The sequence below is a fragment of the Empidonax traillii genome, unplaced genomic scaffold, assembly GCF_003031625.1.
Source record: "Empidonax traillii isolate 1590-97213 ecotype Southwest subspecies unplaced genomic scaffold, ASM303162v1 scaffold33:size3420811, whole genome shotgun sequence".
Classification (NCBI taxonomy): domain Eukaryota; kingdom Metazoa; phylum Chordata; class Aves; order Passeriformes; family Tyrannidae; genus Empidonax; species Empidonax traillii.
In genome coordinates, this window is record NW_020955226.1 from 76,858 (window position 1) to 90,524 (window position 13,667).

Consider the following 13,667-nt stretch of genomic DNA (forward strand, 5'->3'; position numbering starts at 1 on the left):
TACAGGATCATTTTCCTCACTGTAATACAGTCAGTGCAAGCAGTATTCCTTTCAGCACTTAGATAAACTGCATTTAGCTGCTTTCATGAATTGGAATTTATTTGAACATAATTAAGTACTTCTACAATCTAAAATCCCTACAATACATTAAAGCATTTCTTAAGTGGTAAGATTTATTAAAAAGATAAAGGTCTTAAAGTAATACCTATTTTAAATAGATTCTGCCAAAATAGGCATTCTATTTCCTCAAATTCACTTTTTCATTGGAAATTAACAGAATTATTGGGAAACGTAAAACTTAACAGCTTAGATTTGTCCCTTGCATTATTTATATATTCAAATCTGCAAATCTAACATTTTGTTAACCAGTATAGCCAATGTAGTTTTGACATTTTTGCCTCATGTACTTATTCTACTATTTGGCCTTTTAAAATGCCTTTTGATTTTTCCTAGCTGTAATATAGGAGGGAGGCCTGTGCTAAACATGTATTGTGTTTTTTTATGTTTTGAGTGTAGTAGCAGCACAAAAAATAAAGGCTACATTATGCCTGCAATGGTTCCTTCATGCTGACATGATCCTCTCTAGGAGCTAAGCAGAGTCATGAAACAGTTTAGATTGAAGGGACCTGTAAAGGTCATCTAGTTCAAGTGCCTGGCAATGAGCAGGGACATCCTCAACTAGATCAGGTTGCTCAGAACCTCATCCAACCTGGTCTTGATTTTTCCAGGGATGAAATACCCACCACCTCTCTGGGCAACCTGTTCCAGGGTTTCAACGCTCTCACTGTAAAAAATTTCTTTCTTATATCCAGTTTAAATCGACCCTCATTTATTTAACACCTATACCCCTTGTCCATACCACAGGCCCTGATAAAAAATTTTTCTGTTCTAGTCCCTCTTTAGGTAGTGGAAAGCTACAATAAGCTCTCCCTGGAGTCTTCTCTTCTTCAGGTTGAACAAGCCCAACTCTCTCAGCCTGTTTTCATAGGAGAGTTTTTCCATCCATCTGGTCATCTTTGTGGCCCCTCTCTGGTCCTGCTCTGACAGATCCGTGTCTTTCCTGTGCAGAGGGCTCTGAGCCTGATGCAGTACTTCAGGTGGAGGGCAGAGTTAGAAGGGCAGAATCACCTCCCTCGACCTGCTGGCCATTCCTCTCTTGCTGCAGCCCAGCATGCTGTTGGCCTTCTGAGCTGCCAGCACACACAGTTGGTTCATGCCCAGCTTTTTGTCAACTGGAACTCCCAAGTCCTTCTCTTCAAGGCTGTTCTCCATGAGCTCTTCTTTTAGTATGTACTGTATGTAAAGCTATAATGTCATCTCTTAACTGTCTCTTTTTTGAATCAAGTGACCCACTGATGTGTGTGAGTAACTTAAACTGTCTTCCAATGCACATTAATGTGCTCTTGCTTAAGCCATATTTCATTTGCTACGGAGCCCTTTCCCATTTCTTGGCACTGTAAGATCCTCAGTTTCTCACTAATTTCCTGCCTCACAGACTTTACATTAAAACCATCATCAACCTTCTACCTTTTTTGCAACCTGTGAATCTGTTGAATATGAGTACTATAGCAACAACCATAGTTAACTCTTTTCTGTCTCCTGAAAAAATCTCAAATAAATTCCTGAATTTGGCCTTTCAGCCTATGCTCCATTACCTCAACAGTCTCTTATGAGCGCTGTGTCACTGTTGAAGATTTTTATGCTGTATGCATAATGATGCTGAAAATGTTAGTACACACAGCAATTAAACAAAAATATTTCAACTAACCGAAAATTCTTATTTATAGAAGCATAGTGGTACTTCAGCTGCCTTTGATAATTCGATAGAGGACTTCCAAAATGGTCTTACAGGTAACTGCTTGCTCAAGCAGTAAAGGGTTTCCTCTTTGCCTACCTTGAAAAACAAGGGGAGAAAAGCTGATATTAAATGCTCTCTGATATTAGCCAGCCACATAAATAAAGAAGTTTCCAGAGACCCTAACCTAGTGGTGCACCATCCTGGACTGTACTCAGTCCACAGAGTTGCTGATACAAAGGTAGACTGCTGTATGATCAGATAAGCAGTCTTCTGTGTAAAATACTTGAAATTCTTTGGAATATGTTTTTCAAGCAAATCACTAATCTGAGCACAGAAAACTATATTACTCTCTTCCTGAGATGTTTTCTGAGCTTGATTTTCAAATATATTTTAATTTGGAAAGGGGCAAAGTACTGATTCTATCAGTGGAGATGCAATCAGGATGATGAGCGTGAATCTCAATTCAAGAAAAAAGTGGGATTCTTCTTTTCAGTTTCCTTTAACAGATACACTGTGTAAAGGAGTGAATGGAGATGTCAAAACTAAGAGAATCAGAGTACTTTGATTTATATGTCTTCATTTTAGCCAAACCCTATCTATTTTCTTGATTTGTTGCTACAGCTAGAAGAAACACATTTTGTGAATATGCTGGATATATAGATAATGATTTACTTATTTTTATTTTCTAAGGCAACATTTTTCCTGTTGATAGACTTTTTAATTATGTTCTTTAAAATAGTTCTGATCACTCTTATTTGTACAAACAGCAAAAGTAAAATCCTTCATGCTTTTCTGCATATTCCAGTTGTGTTCTCTCTGTCCTCAATTAAAACTCCCCTATAAATATGAAAATTTTCTTGCTGATGCTGTACCATGATTTGTTTGCATATTTCATTGCTGTAGGTTCTAGATGAAATGAAAGAAGATCTAGTTATCTATATATCAGACTGAATTTTCCCTACAACTTACCTATTTTTGAACTGAAAAGTTGATATGCATTAAAACAGGTATTATTTTAAATGCATATATCTAACATGTCTAGTAATCTTAAACAGGATTCCCCTCATATGTGCACTTCATCTATGTGTCTTTCAAGGAGCTGAGTACTGCAATTATTATTTGTTTAAAATCCAACTCAGACTCATCAGCTAAGAGAATGATTAAAAATAAACTACAGAAATAATAGAGAGTAAAAAGTCCATCTACTCATTACTTTCATCTTCCCACATATCAGGGATGCCACTTAACTTTTACAACAAGACACACAAAAAAAGAGAATTATTTACTACCAGCCATAATAATTTTTTTCTTAGTCACTTTAAGCAGAAAAAAAAAATTATATTAGTTCCCTTTTTTTGAAAATGGAAAGTTAACTGTCTAACTCCATTGCTTTCCTATGGTTGACAAAGCACAACTCAAATAGAAGCATTCAGATAGTGCTGCATGTGGTATTTGGATTATTATCTCCTGCCCTTTCAAGACTCTGTTTGATATCAAGGTGTTTTAAAGCTGGATGAGCACGCATGGAGCTCTCTATAGAGCTTATGTTGTTTAATAAAAAGACTATTCAATAGAATTGTACATAGGGGATCTTATTTGAAGAATCTCTAGATAACAAAAAAGAGCTATTTCATAAAAAAGATAACCCTTACGACGGGGGGAAAAAATCTATTAAATGAAAAATGTTCCATTCTGACAGTTTTACATTTGCTTCTTCTTGCTAAACTATCAAAAAGGGATCATTGGGGAAATATTATAGTTAGCAATGTAGGAGGAAAAACTGCAGTAAGTAGCAGCTTAGAAGAAGTGATTGACATATTCAATATCATGAATGAGAGAGGGAAACCATGATGGCATGGGGAACAGGACATAATCTATACAGTGTCACTGCTGCTTAGTTAAACAAACCAGCTTTTCCAGACAGTGAAACTTTTCAATTACTAGGTTTTGAGAGAATAAAGAATCAATATACATATATCTGCAATACTGAAAAAGTCATTACATGGTCCAATAATTTCTATTTTAAGTTCCATGGTTTTGTATTTGTGTACTCATCTGCAAGAATGCACTTGTTTTTTACTAATCCTTACATTATCTTATGTTGAAGTTATCCCTTTAGCATCACTTTGGCACCTGGCCCTTTGCTCTTAAGTACATCCTTAGCAGGGGAGGTAGAAGAACGATGTTCAGGGGCAAATTCAGAGCACTTCATCAGTGAACTCGAACTGGTCCCTGTTGTAATTCTTTATGTTCCACACTTCTAATTGCTGAAAATAATTTTTGGCAATGATAAGTGCTCAGTGATCAGAAATGGATGCAGATGCAGACCACATCTGAAGGGGAATGTTGTGGTCAGAGTTAGAAGTAATGCCATTATCAAAACGTTTGTGCTGTCGAAACCACAGAAAAAATTATCTGCAGAGACTGAGGCGTGCCACAGACAATGAATGCAAAAGGTGATCAATTTTTCTCTTAAATCTGTAAGCTTTATAGTCCCCTTCTGAATAGTAAAGTTCTCTCCTGATAAGAGAACTATTAACATGTTTCCTCTGTTCTTTATGTTACTCTTTCTCTTATTGCTTTCCCAGAATTAATTTCTACTGCATGGTATTATCTACATGGTATTATATATATGTTTCTCTCCTCATTACCTTTTGCTTGCTTTGCTGCTTTTTTAAAAAAACTGCTACATTCTGTGCATCACAAAAATCCAAACCCAATTATCTACTTGACAGTTAACTTTCTATTAAAAAACGTTATAATTTTAGCCCTTCTTAAACTAAATAAAATTCCTTGGATGGAGGAAGTGTTAGGTCAGTAATCCAGAATATTGCATATGTTTATACACCTTTGGGCCATTTTGAATGCATATATCGAACACTTTTTCACTCTACTGTATAGACAGGGCTCGGACATAAATCTTGTCTAACAAGGTTAATCCCAACTAATCTTTTTTTTCTTTCTTTTGATAGTCCATATTCTTGATAAAATAGACAACAGTCAAATCTTTTTGTTAACTGGTACAGTTTACACTTCAACTAATCTATTTTATGCTAAGTAAACATCTGATCTAAAGATTTGAACAGAGAAAATTTGTTTTAATGCTTCAATGCCAACACAGCATTATACGCATTTTTTCAGCTTTTACAAATCAAGCAGCAATCAAGTGAGCAGTTCTTATAAAAAAGCATTTAAAAAAAAGTCCTTCGTACACAATATATTTCATTATTTGTAAAGACATTTTCAAATATGGTATAAGTGAGAAATACTAGCTGAATCATTCAGTATTTACTCTTGTCAATGAAAGCTAATATTGTATATCATTATAAAAAAGAATATTTAATTTTATTTTACTTTAGAAGATGAGTGGAATTACCAAACAGCCTGTAAATGACAAGGAAAAGATACTTTAGGGCACACGTAATATTGTGGTAAAGTAAAAAATTAGATTTAAGATTTCATATTCATTTAAGCTTACCTCTTCAGAGCCAGAGCCAAAAATCAGCAGGTCAAAAGGTATTGCAGCAACCATGTCAATTAGGAACCAGCCTTTGAAGTAGTGAATTGCTATTTTTGCTGGGTCACTTACCACTTCTTCATTCTGGTTTACATATGTTGTTCTGAAGTTTATTAGAATGTCAATGATAAACATAATATCCACAATTAAATCTACAACATTCAGTGGGCTGCAGGAATATCCACACTCTCTCCTCTTCCGATCCTCACTATCATTCAGAAGGAAGGCAGCAGAGTAAGGGGTGAAAATGGCCGTGTATATCACCAGCAACAAAATGAGCCAGTCCCAGACGGCTTTGAAAGGACTATAGTGCAATATAGTAAACTTGTTGATGCGAGGTGTCTGGAGTTTATATTCTGGTAGAACATCAGCCCCTAAGGATAGAACCTACAATAAGAAATATACCATGTAAATAAACAGACAGTGTATCTACTGAAACTTTCAGTAAACTTAGAAAATACAGGACAAACTTAAAAGTATTTCACTGTAGTTTTGAGGATTAAGCTTCAATTGGTGTTTTGGCAAACTAAACTTGTGTGAAATTCATGATTTCTGCCAGGTCCAATAAATTCATTGACAATTTTTCACGTTAGGTTAATTCTTGTCCCCAGTAGCAACCCTTAAGTGGCATATCTAGTTTGTAAAATCTGCATAATTAAGCATGTCATCAAATTCATTTATTCACCACATGATAACCTTGCCAGACTGTTCACAGGCAGTGAATGACTTTTCTTGGTGTTATGTAGTGTTTTTCTCCCAAAGCAAATCTATTATCATTGGCTTAAATTCACTACAAAAGATTCTGCTCTCATTAGAAATTGTAGGAAACCAGAAATAAATTGTTAGAGAAAGATCCGTTATTGTCCTTGACAGCTAACTCCAGTTTGAGTCCTGTGTTGTGGAAAACTTTCATGCACATGCACTTTCATTTCACTGAGGCTGTAATTCTAGTTCAGCTAAAGGTGTAACAAAGAATGATACCACAGGAGTATTGCTTTTTGCTTCACTTCTACTATTGTCAGTGCCTAAAGCTTGTTATTATTCCTTTGGAAGTATGGATTTGTTATCTGCTTGTGTTATCTAAGTTGGATTTCAATTTTATTTGGAAGGATTATGTTTGTAAGCACTGCCTAATTTGCTGGCTCTGGAAGCTGAAATGTTTGCTTTGTTGCAAAGAACAAGCACAGTGTGGGCACCAGATAAAACAAATTTCCTTTGGCTGCTCCTTCAGTCTGACTGAACTCTGACAAGAAGGAAACAAACCTTAAGAGTAAGAAGGTAAATTATGATTTTGCTCCTATTCAATGTTTATTGTAGTTATAGAGACTGTAAGTAATGATGCTAATTATTGCCTTCTGTGCTCCAAATCCTATGGGACTCAGATCACCACTTCATTTTACACAGACCAATAAACAAACATCAGATGGTGACAACCTTTAGTTACTAACCATTTTGACAATATTCATATCCAGGAAAACTTATACCCTTTTTCCTTTACTTCTACTTATTCCTTGTTTCCATGCTAATTAAAAAAGTTATATTTAGAAAAACATATCTTTCAAAGGTTATTAAAATGCCTAATTCTATTCAAATGAAATAATGATTGGAAGAAGAGTTACCTTCTCAGCAACACTGTATGCTTTTATATGCCCTTTTTTTTTTTTTTTTTACAGTTAGTTGTTTGAGATTTGAGATTTCAGCTTGTTCAAGATAAAGGAAGTTCATGCCTCTCAAACATAATCTTATAAAAATGTAAGGGTCAACACACTTCTTGTTGTTTAACATTCCAACAGCAAGTGTTGTATAAAGATCCTATCCTTAGTAATCTAAAAGCACTTCTTATTAAGTCAAGTTCTACTCTGAAAATGTTGTGGGAACACAAGGGTTAATAACCACTCTTCTTTGAAGAGTGAAGAAAAAATTAAGCCATCCAAAAGATTATACGGTAGCCTCAAGCAGCCATTAAGCACTGTGTTGACCTGGTGGTAGAGGTTGTTCATCAATTTTTTGTATTGTAACTAGGACTTGCACTTAACTAATGGTGCTAACTAATTTTTTATGCATCAAACACATTAGCTGGCAGCAAGCTGAAGCATTGCTTAGTCTTTTAAGTAGTCTTAATATTTTCAGACCCCCACCTGGTGAGTTGACAAGAATTTTTTCCTAGTATTTGGGAGCAGTGAGTACATGTGACAAGGGAACTGCTATTTATAAAATCTGTATCACTGTTCTCCTGCTGGATTTGCAGACAGTGAAGGAAACGGATTAGACAACAAGAACAATACAGCTTACTTCACAAGTTTCTTGCAGTTGCTTGAAAATTCCAGACAGTGTGCTTCACTTCAGACCAACACATAATGTAAATTGGACTTAATCCCCTGAAATCTGGCTCCTAGTCTCATTTTAGTTACATTTATTCCTAGGCTGATTTAGACTAAATTAGGTGAAACTGAAGAGTTAAAAAAAAATTCAGTTGGACAAAATGAGAGAACAGCAGTATAAAAGTGATCACAGCAGAAGTGGATCCAACTTTTTTTGTGTTAGTTTCTTAGACACACCCAACAAGAGAGGCTGACTGACGGTTGAGAGTTTCATATTCATAAAGTGATACAGAACTTTTTTGCTTCTGCATTGCTTACTTGCATGCAATGAGAAGTGAAAACAAACACTCGTAACTATTTTTCTTTGCTGTATCTTAAGAAAGAAGATGGGACTTCATTTCTGAAATAAAAAAAGGATCAGAGTTGCACATACACAAAAAGGAGAAAACACATTATTTAGTTTCATATTGGCAGTTTCCATAAAGACTAATTGCATATGAGATGAATTTGTCGTCTTACTGTTCTGTAACATCCTTGCAAGGCTTGTGTACTCGTGTAATCTTGGCCATCTTGGCTAGATAGAAGACTCAATTTACTTAGAAATCCACTCAAAAGACTTTTAATATTTCCACTTGATTAAAATATATGTTGGAAAATTCACTGTTAGTAAAAAGACAATTCATTAAGTCTGGGCAATTTATTCTCTTCTGGGCAATGAAACTCTCGTAGTTTGGATTGTAAAAGAGGTAGCTTAGGGAATGAAACATTTTTAAGAGTAAGCAGCGTGACTGGGACAAAAAACAAATATTGCAGTGCTAAAAACTCTTTGACTCTTGGGATGAGACATGATGACAAAGTCAGCTTCTTTGCATCTTACTAAAAAGAAGACTATAATGCTTAGTCACAAAAGTCATAGTAGCTGCAATGGGTTTCTCTTAAGAAAAATTACAGCTATTCAATCTTGATGAAATACTATCTCACTGTGGCTTTCCTGGTGAAAACAATAATATATTTAAAACTGGTATGTTTTACAAGCAGTATTAGATGATAAGATTTAATCTCTTTACAAGGAGAACATTTCAAGGTTACACAAACTGTGCTGTATTTTGCCTTTGAGTAAAGAACTGTTTACCCCATTCACTGTTAAACCAGCGCTGCTGAGAGTCAGAAGACTTCATTAAAGCACATTTTTCATTCTGAGAAGCTTGCTTGAGGTGTTTGAGAATCACAGACAGGGCTGGTGAACACCTCTTACTCTTTTTAGGTTCATATGCTCACTTCCCAAGATCACAAGTTCAAGGTAGCTTTTATTATAGAAGGGCTGCAATCAGATACCCAGAACAATATGAAGTGAGATCAAAGTAACTGTCATAAATTCACACTTTTTAGACAGATTTGTCTTTCTGAAGTGTTTGGTAGCTTTCAGTTTCTCAAAGATAACAGTAGTTCATTGAAATTGAAAGAAAATATATTTAAGAAGAATGATAATTTAATATTGGCATAGGTTCTGTTAAGCAAGAGAAAAAAGGAAGCCATGTACCAGAGGCACACCAGAGGTACTCTCATGTGATAGTGAATGAAACAAAAAAAAAAAGGAAAAAGATTCAGTAAGCCTTTATCACTTTAAACTGGGTTACACTATTTGTGGTATTATCTTTTTTTGGGCAGTTCTAACATCTTTCCCCTTTAAGAAAACCTGCCTGGTACCAGGCATAATTACTGTTGTGTGTTTGTGTTTAAAAGGCCTTGTTTTGCATAGTATTTCTTGGTGAAGTGTCAAAGAGCCAAACTAGACGGATATGCTTTGCAACACATTGGAATATGCTTCACTAGGTAACTTCTTACATGCTCTGTGGCATCACAGGCAGCAACAGCATTTGACTCTTCTTCCCTGTACAAGTTCTTTTATAAAATGGAATTTGTAGGCAAAATGTTAGACAAGATGTTGGATGATCTGGGAATTTTACTCTGGTGTCTGTTATTGAGTTTTCTCAGTGATCTTAGGCAAGCTGATGTTTAACTTAACTTCTGTCAAATAGAGAGAATAATATTTACCTACTAAACCGACAGTATCCTGCAAAGGATAATGAGCAGAAAACATTTATAAAAGCTGTTTTGCAAGAGCAACGGGCTATCATAATTCTTACTTCTCTAAATTTAGTTGATTCTTTTTATTTTTAAGATTAGTTCCCACAAATATTTGTCCTCTTCTGCACCAAATGAAGTGTGACCAGCAGGTCGAGAGATGATTTTTTCCTCTCTACTCCATGTTCATGAGACCCCACCCGGAGTGCTGCATCCAGCTGTGGAACCGCCTGCATAAGAAGGACATGGACCTGTTGGAGTGAGTATAAAGGAGGCCACAAAGATGAGCAGGGGGCTGGAGCACCTCTCTTAATGAACACGGGCTGAATTAGGGTTGTTCAGCCTGGAGAAGGAAAGGCTCCAGGGAGACCTTATAAGCACCTTTCAGTACCTACCAATGGCCTAAAGAAAGTCAGAGAGAGCTTTTTACAAGAGGACAAGGAAGAATGGCTTTAAACTGACAGAAGGCAGGTTTAGATTAGATATTAGGGTGAAATTCTCTGTGAGGGTGATGAGACACTGGAACTGATTGCCTAAAGAACTTGTGGGTGCCTCATCCTTGTAAGAGTGTTCAAGGCCAGGTTGGACGGGGCATTGAGCAACCTTATCTAGTGAAAGGTAGCCTGGTCCATGCCAGAGAGATCGGAATGAGATGATCTTTAGGGTCTCTTCCAACCCAAACCATTCTAACATTCTGCTATTCAAACTGTACAGTTTCAAGAGACTCTGAGAGAGTCGTACTGCTATGTATCACATGTATATTCATAAATTTTGTTCTGAGGCATTTCAAATCTCAATTTATTAAAGAATGCAAATGCACACAGTAACAGTAAAAACCAAAGATGCATAATAGTGTATTAATAAATCATAAGAGAAATCATAAATGATGAATGCCACCATGAATTGTTAAAGAAATGTTTCTGTCAAACCACTGCATGGATTCAGAGTATGGTTTCCCGGCTATTCTAGCACTGTCAGAGGTAGGGTGAGCAAGTGAAGGGTAGGGTTATTATGTGCTGGACCATGGCTCTTCTAGTGACTATTGACCACATGGACATGGAAAAACAATCAGAAAGCATGCCTGATGCATTCAAGAAGCACTGAACTCACTCCATGAGTATATTGTGATTGCGTGGACCAAATGCTATATGCAAGTAATTCAGAAAATATTGGACCTTTTTCACTTCTTCTCAGAATTCACAATATTTTTGTCCTGTATATTTTCAGAGAGCAGATGGGTGACTATTGCACACTCACAAAAACAATATGTAATATATTCACAATCTAGTTGCCACCTTTCGTCATGGACTGAACTACTACACATCCAGAAAATCTGAATAAAGGGCAGTGTTTACAGGTGACAAAATACCAAAAGAAAGTATATGGGCTTGGGGGAAACCCAACAGTTTTAAGATCATAGAATCATTTGATAGATCACAGATCACTGTAAAATCAAGATAGGTGGATACTGAGAATATCTGTTTGAAAAAAAGATGTGGAAGTTTGAGATGGGTGCAAAGCTTAATGAATTAGGTTTTCAGAAAGGTACTTTGCTATTTCTCATGGGCAAGTGTGCCTCATATGGACTGTATATTTAAAGGATGTAGTTATATGCAGTACTTAATACTGTTTTGTCACTGCTACTTTTGCAACTGATGAACTGAAGTGAAGCTTATACCAACAAGGTTAGCTCTTGCATAGCACTTTTCATGTTAAGAGAATTTCATAAACATTTAATAAAGTTCAAGCTATAAATATAGTCCCAAATTACTTGGGGACTTTAAAATAAACATTTATCTCACCCATAAAACATCCTGTGTAAAACTGAGGAAGATGCTACCAGTCCAAATACAATGTTTAAGCATTTATTTCTGGGAAATACTACATGACATGAAAAAATATTATTTTGCCAATATCTTGCTGGACTCAGTCCCATGTCAGGTGCACAGCCCTGAGAGATGAGTGGATAATCAATCCTGCATCTTTAAGTCAGGAAAACTGTAGCAAATCTAGAAACAAATCAGGTCTGTGTATGCTGAGAGATTTGAATACCTTTATTATGAACAGCGATTGAAGGAACTTTAAAATTTCTGATTGTTTAAAGTGTATTCAGCACCAAGGTAAGAAATTCACATGAATATTTAAAAAAAGAAACAGAACCGGGATAATTATATTATGGACATTTTGTAGACAGTGAAAAATAAGGGAAGGAATTTGTAAGAACATTTGACTTTTCAGATCTCCTAATCCAAACACACTTCAAGGTTGAATCAGAAAGCAAAAATCATCCATACTTGTTATCTGAGTGTAAAAGTGGAAGGTGACTACATTAATGAACAGTAAAGCGTTTTCTGTTTACTCAAAGAACATAGACAAGTGGTAACATGAGTGGTAACATTCATATCCTTCTAATTTTTATAGGTGGTTTCTATTGATTATTAGCCTAGGTTTGTTGTTGGTGACTAGGAAATCAAGGAAGGTAGAATCTCCCAGGTGCAAGTAAAGCTAAGTTACTATTCCTCCTTACCCTTTGATACAGCTCATGGTGCAGAATAAACACTGCCACCCCAAGAGTACAGTCTCTTCCTTTTAACTTGGTAGTTTTGAGCTAACTTTCAGATCTTTATGAATAAGGCCAATAACAGTATTGAAAAGGAAAAACTTGGAAAGCAAAATGAGAAACATGAATCAGACACAGAAACTAAAACCATATTTCTGTAATAATTAACTGGTTTTGTCATGACCATAGACCTTAGATCTGAATGACAGCGTGCTCAAAAAATGAGGCAGTATTACTTCAGCTTTAAAATTATTTTCATAGATTTTGTAGAACTCTTTTCCCTGGATGTAACCTCTCCTGGCTCTCTTTTCTCCTGTGTATTAGTTCTATTGAAGCTGCCAAGCTATAACTAGCAAGTACATCTCTTCCCTTTTCTTCTCTATTCATACTGTTACTGTGAGACCTCTACAGAGGAGATCTCTGGATCTAAAAAGAACCAAAAATAAGTATCACATGAATACTAATGAACTAATGGAAATTAAATCAACATTGGCTTTCTGATAGTAGGCATTACCTAATTCCCTGAAAGACTATAATAGACTCATATTTCAGTCATCTTGATGATTGTCTTCCTTATGCAGAGACGAACAACTAAGAAGATTACACCAATACTGAAAGAAAGCTGAAGTGCTTTTGATTTAGTGCACCCTCCAAACACAGCGTTATATACTGCTTTCATATATCAGCATTAAAAGGCATTTTTCCATGTGGAAGATATTTTTACATGTCTTTCAAAGAACAGCTATTGAAGAACATCTTCTGAATGGGAACATTAATACTTGTCTTCTCGTTTTACTTTTGTCTTTATTAATGCTTTAAAATAATGTAGTATGATTATTTGTATATTATGCTGAATGCTAAAACATTCTCTATGAGACAGTTTGAAGTATAATAATGAGGTTCTATAACACCGCATCTTAATTTCCTCCATATTTTTTAAGCTAATTTTTGTTAAAGAATATTTGCTGCTGTGTGAAAATATGACTTGTACTTGCCTGTTCTATATGTTTCTCATTTGGGACTTCAGAGAGAAGTCCAACTTCTTATTTAAACAATGGGCTCAATATTTCTTTGTTTACAGGGTCAGAAACAGCACAATGCATTCTTCTTTTTTTTTTTTAATTTTGAAACAGAAATTTTGTTTTTAATGGCAGAACCTGAAAACGTCAAAACTTGTCTGACCATATTTTAAGCTTATTTGAGCGTATTGTTATTTTTTTTTGTTCCCGATGTTGATCTGTCACTACGCAAAGCTTGTTTGAGAATGGGACTTCCAGGGAGTGCTGAGAGCCTTACAGGGTTAAGGTCATGAACTGTCAAACCTTTATAATAGTTACATAAGTCTGTTCAAAAAAAAAAAAAAAAAAAAAAAAAAAAAAAAAAAAA

General features: G+C 35.5%; 1 protein-coding gene across 3 annotated transcripts in view; it reads right to left on the bottom strand.

The window, feature by feature from the left end:
• The window catches only part of KCNH7 (potassium voltage-gated channel subfamily H member 7), a 218,067-nt gene that overhangs the window by 42,226 nt on the left and 162,174 nt on the right, over positions 1 to 13,667 (bottom strand). For all 3 annotated transcript variants that reach the window (XM_027911481.1, XM_027911480.1, XM_027911479.1), the window contains one exon: positions 5,277 to 5,702. In XM_027911481.1, coding sequence (XP_027767282.1) covers positions 5,277 to 5,702 — 426 coding nt within the window. The remainder of the gene's footprint in view (positions 1 to 5,276; positions 5,703 to 13,667) is intronic.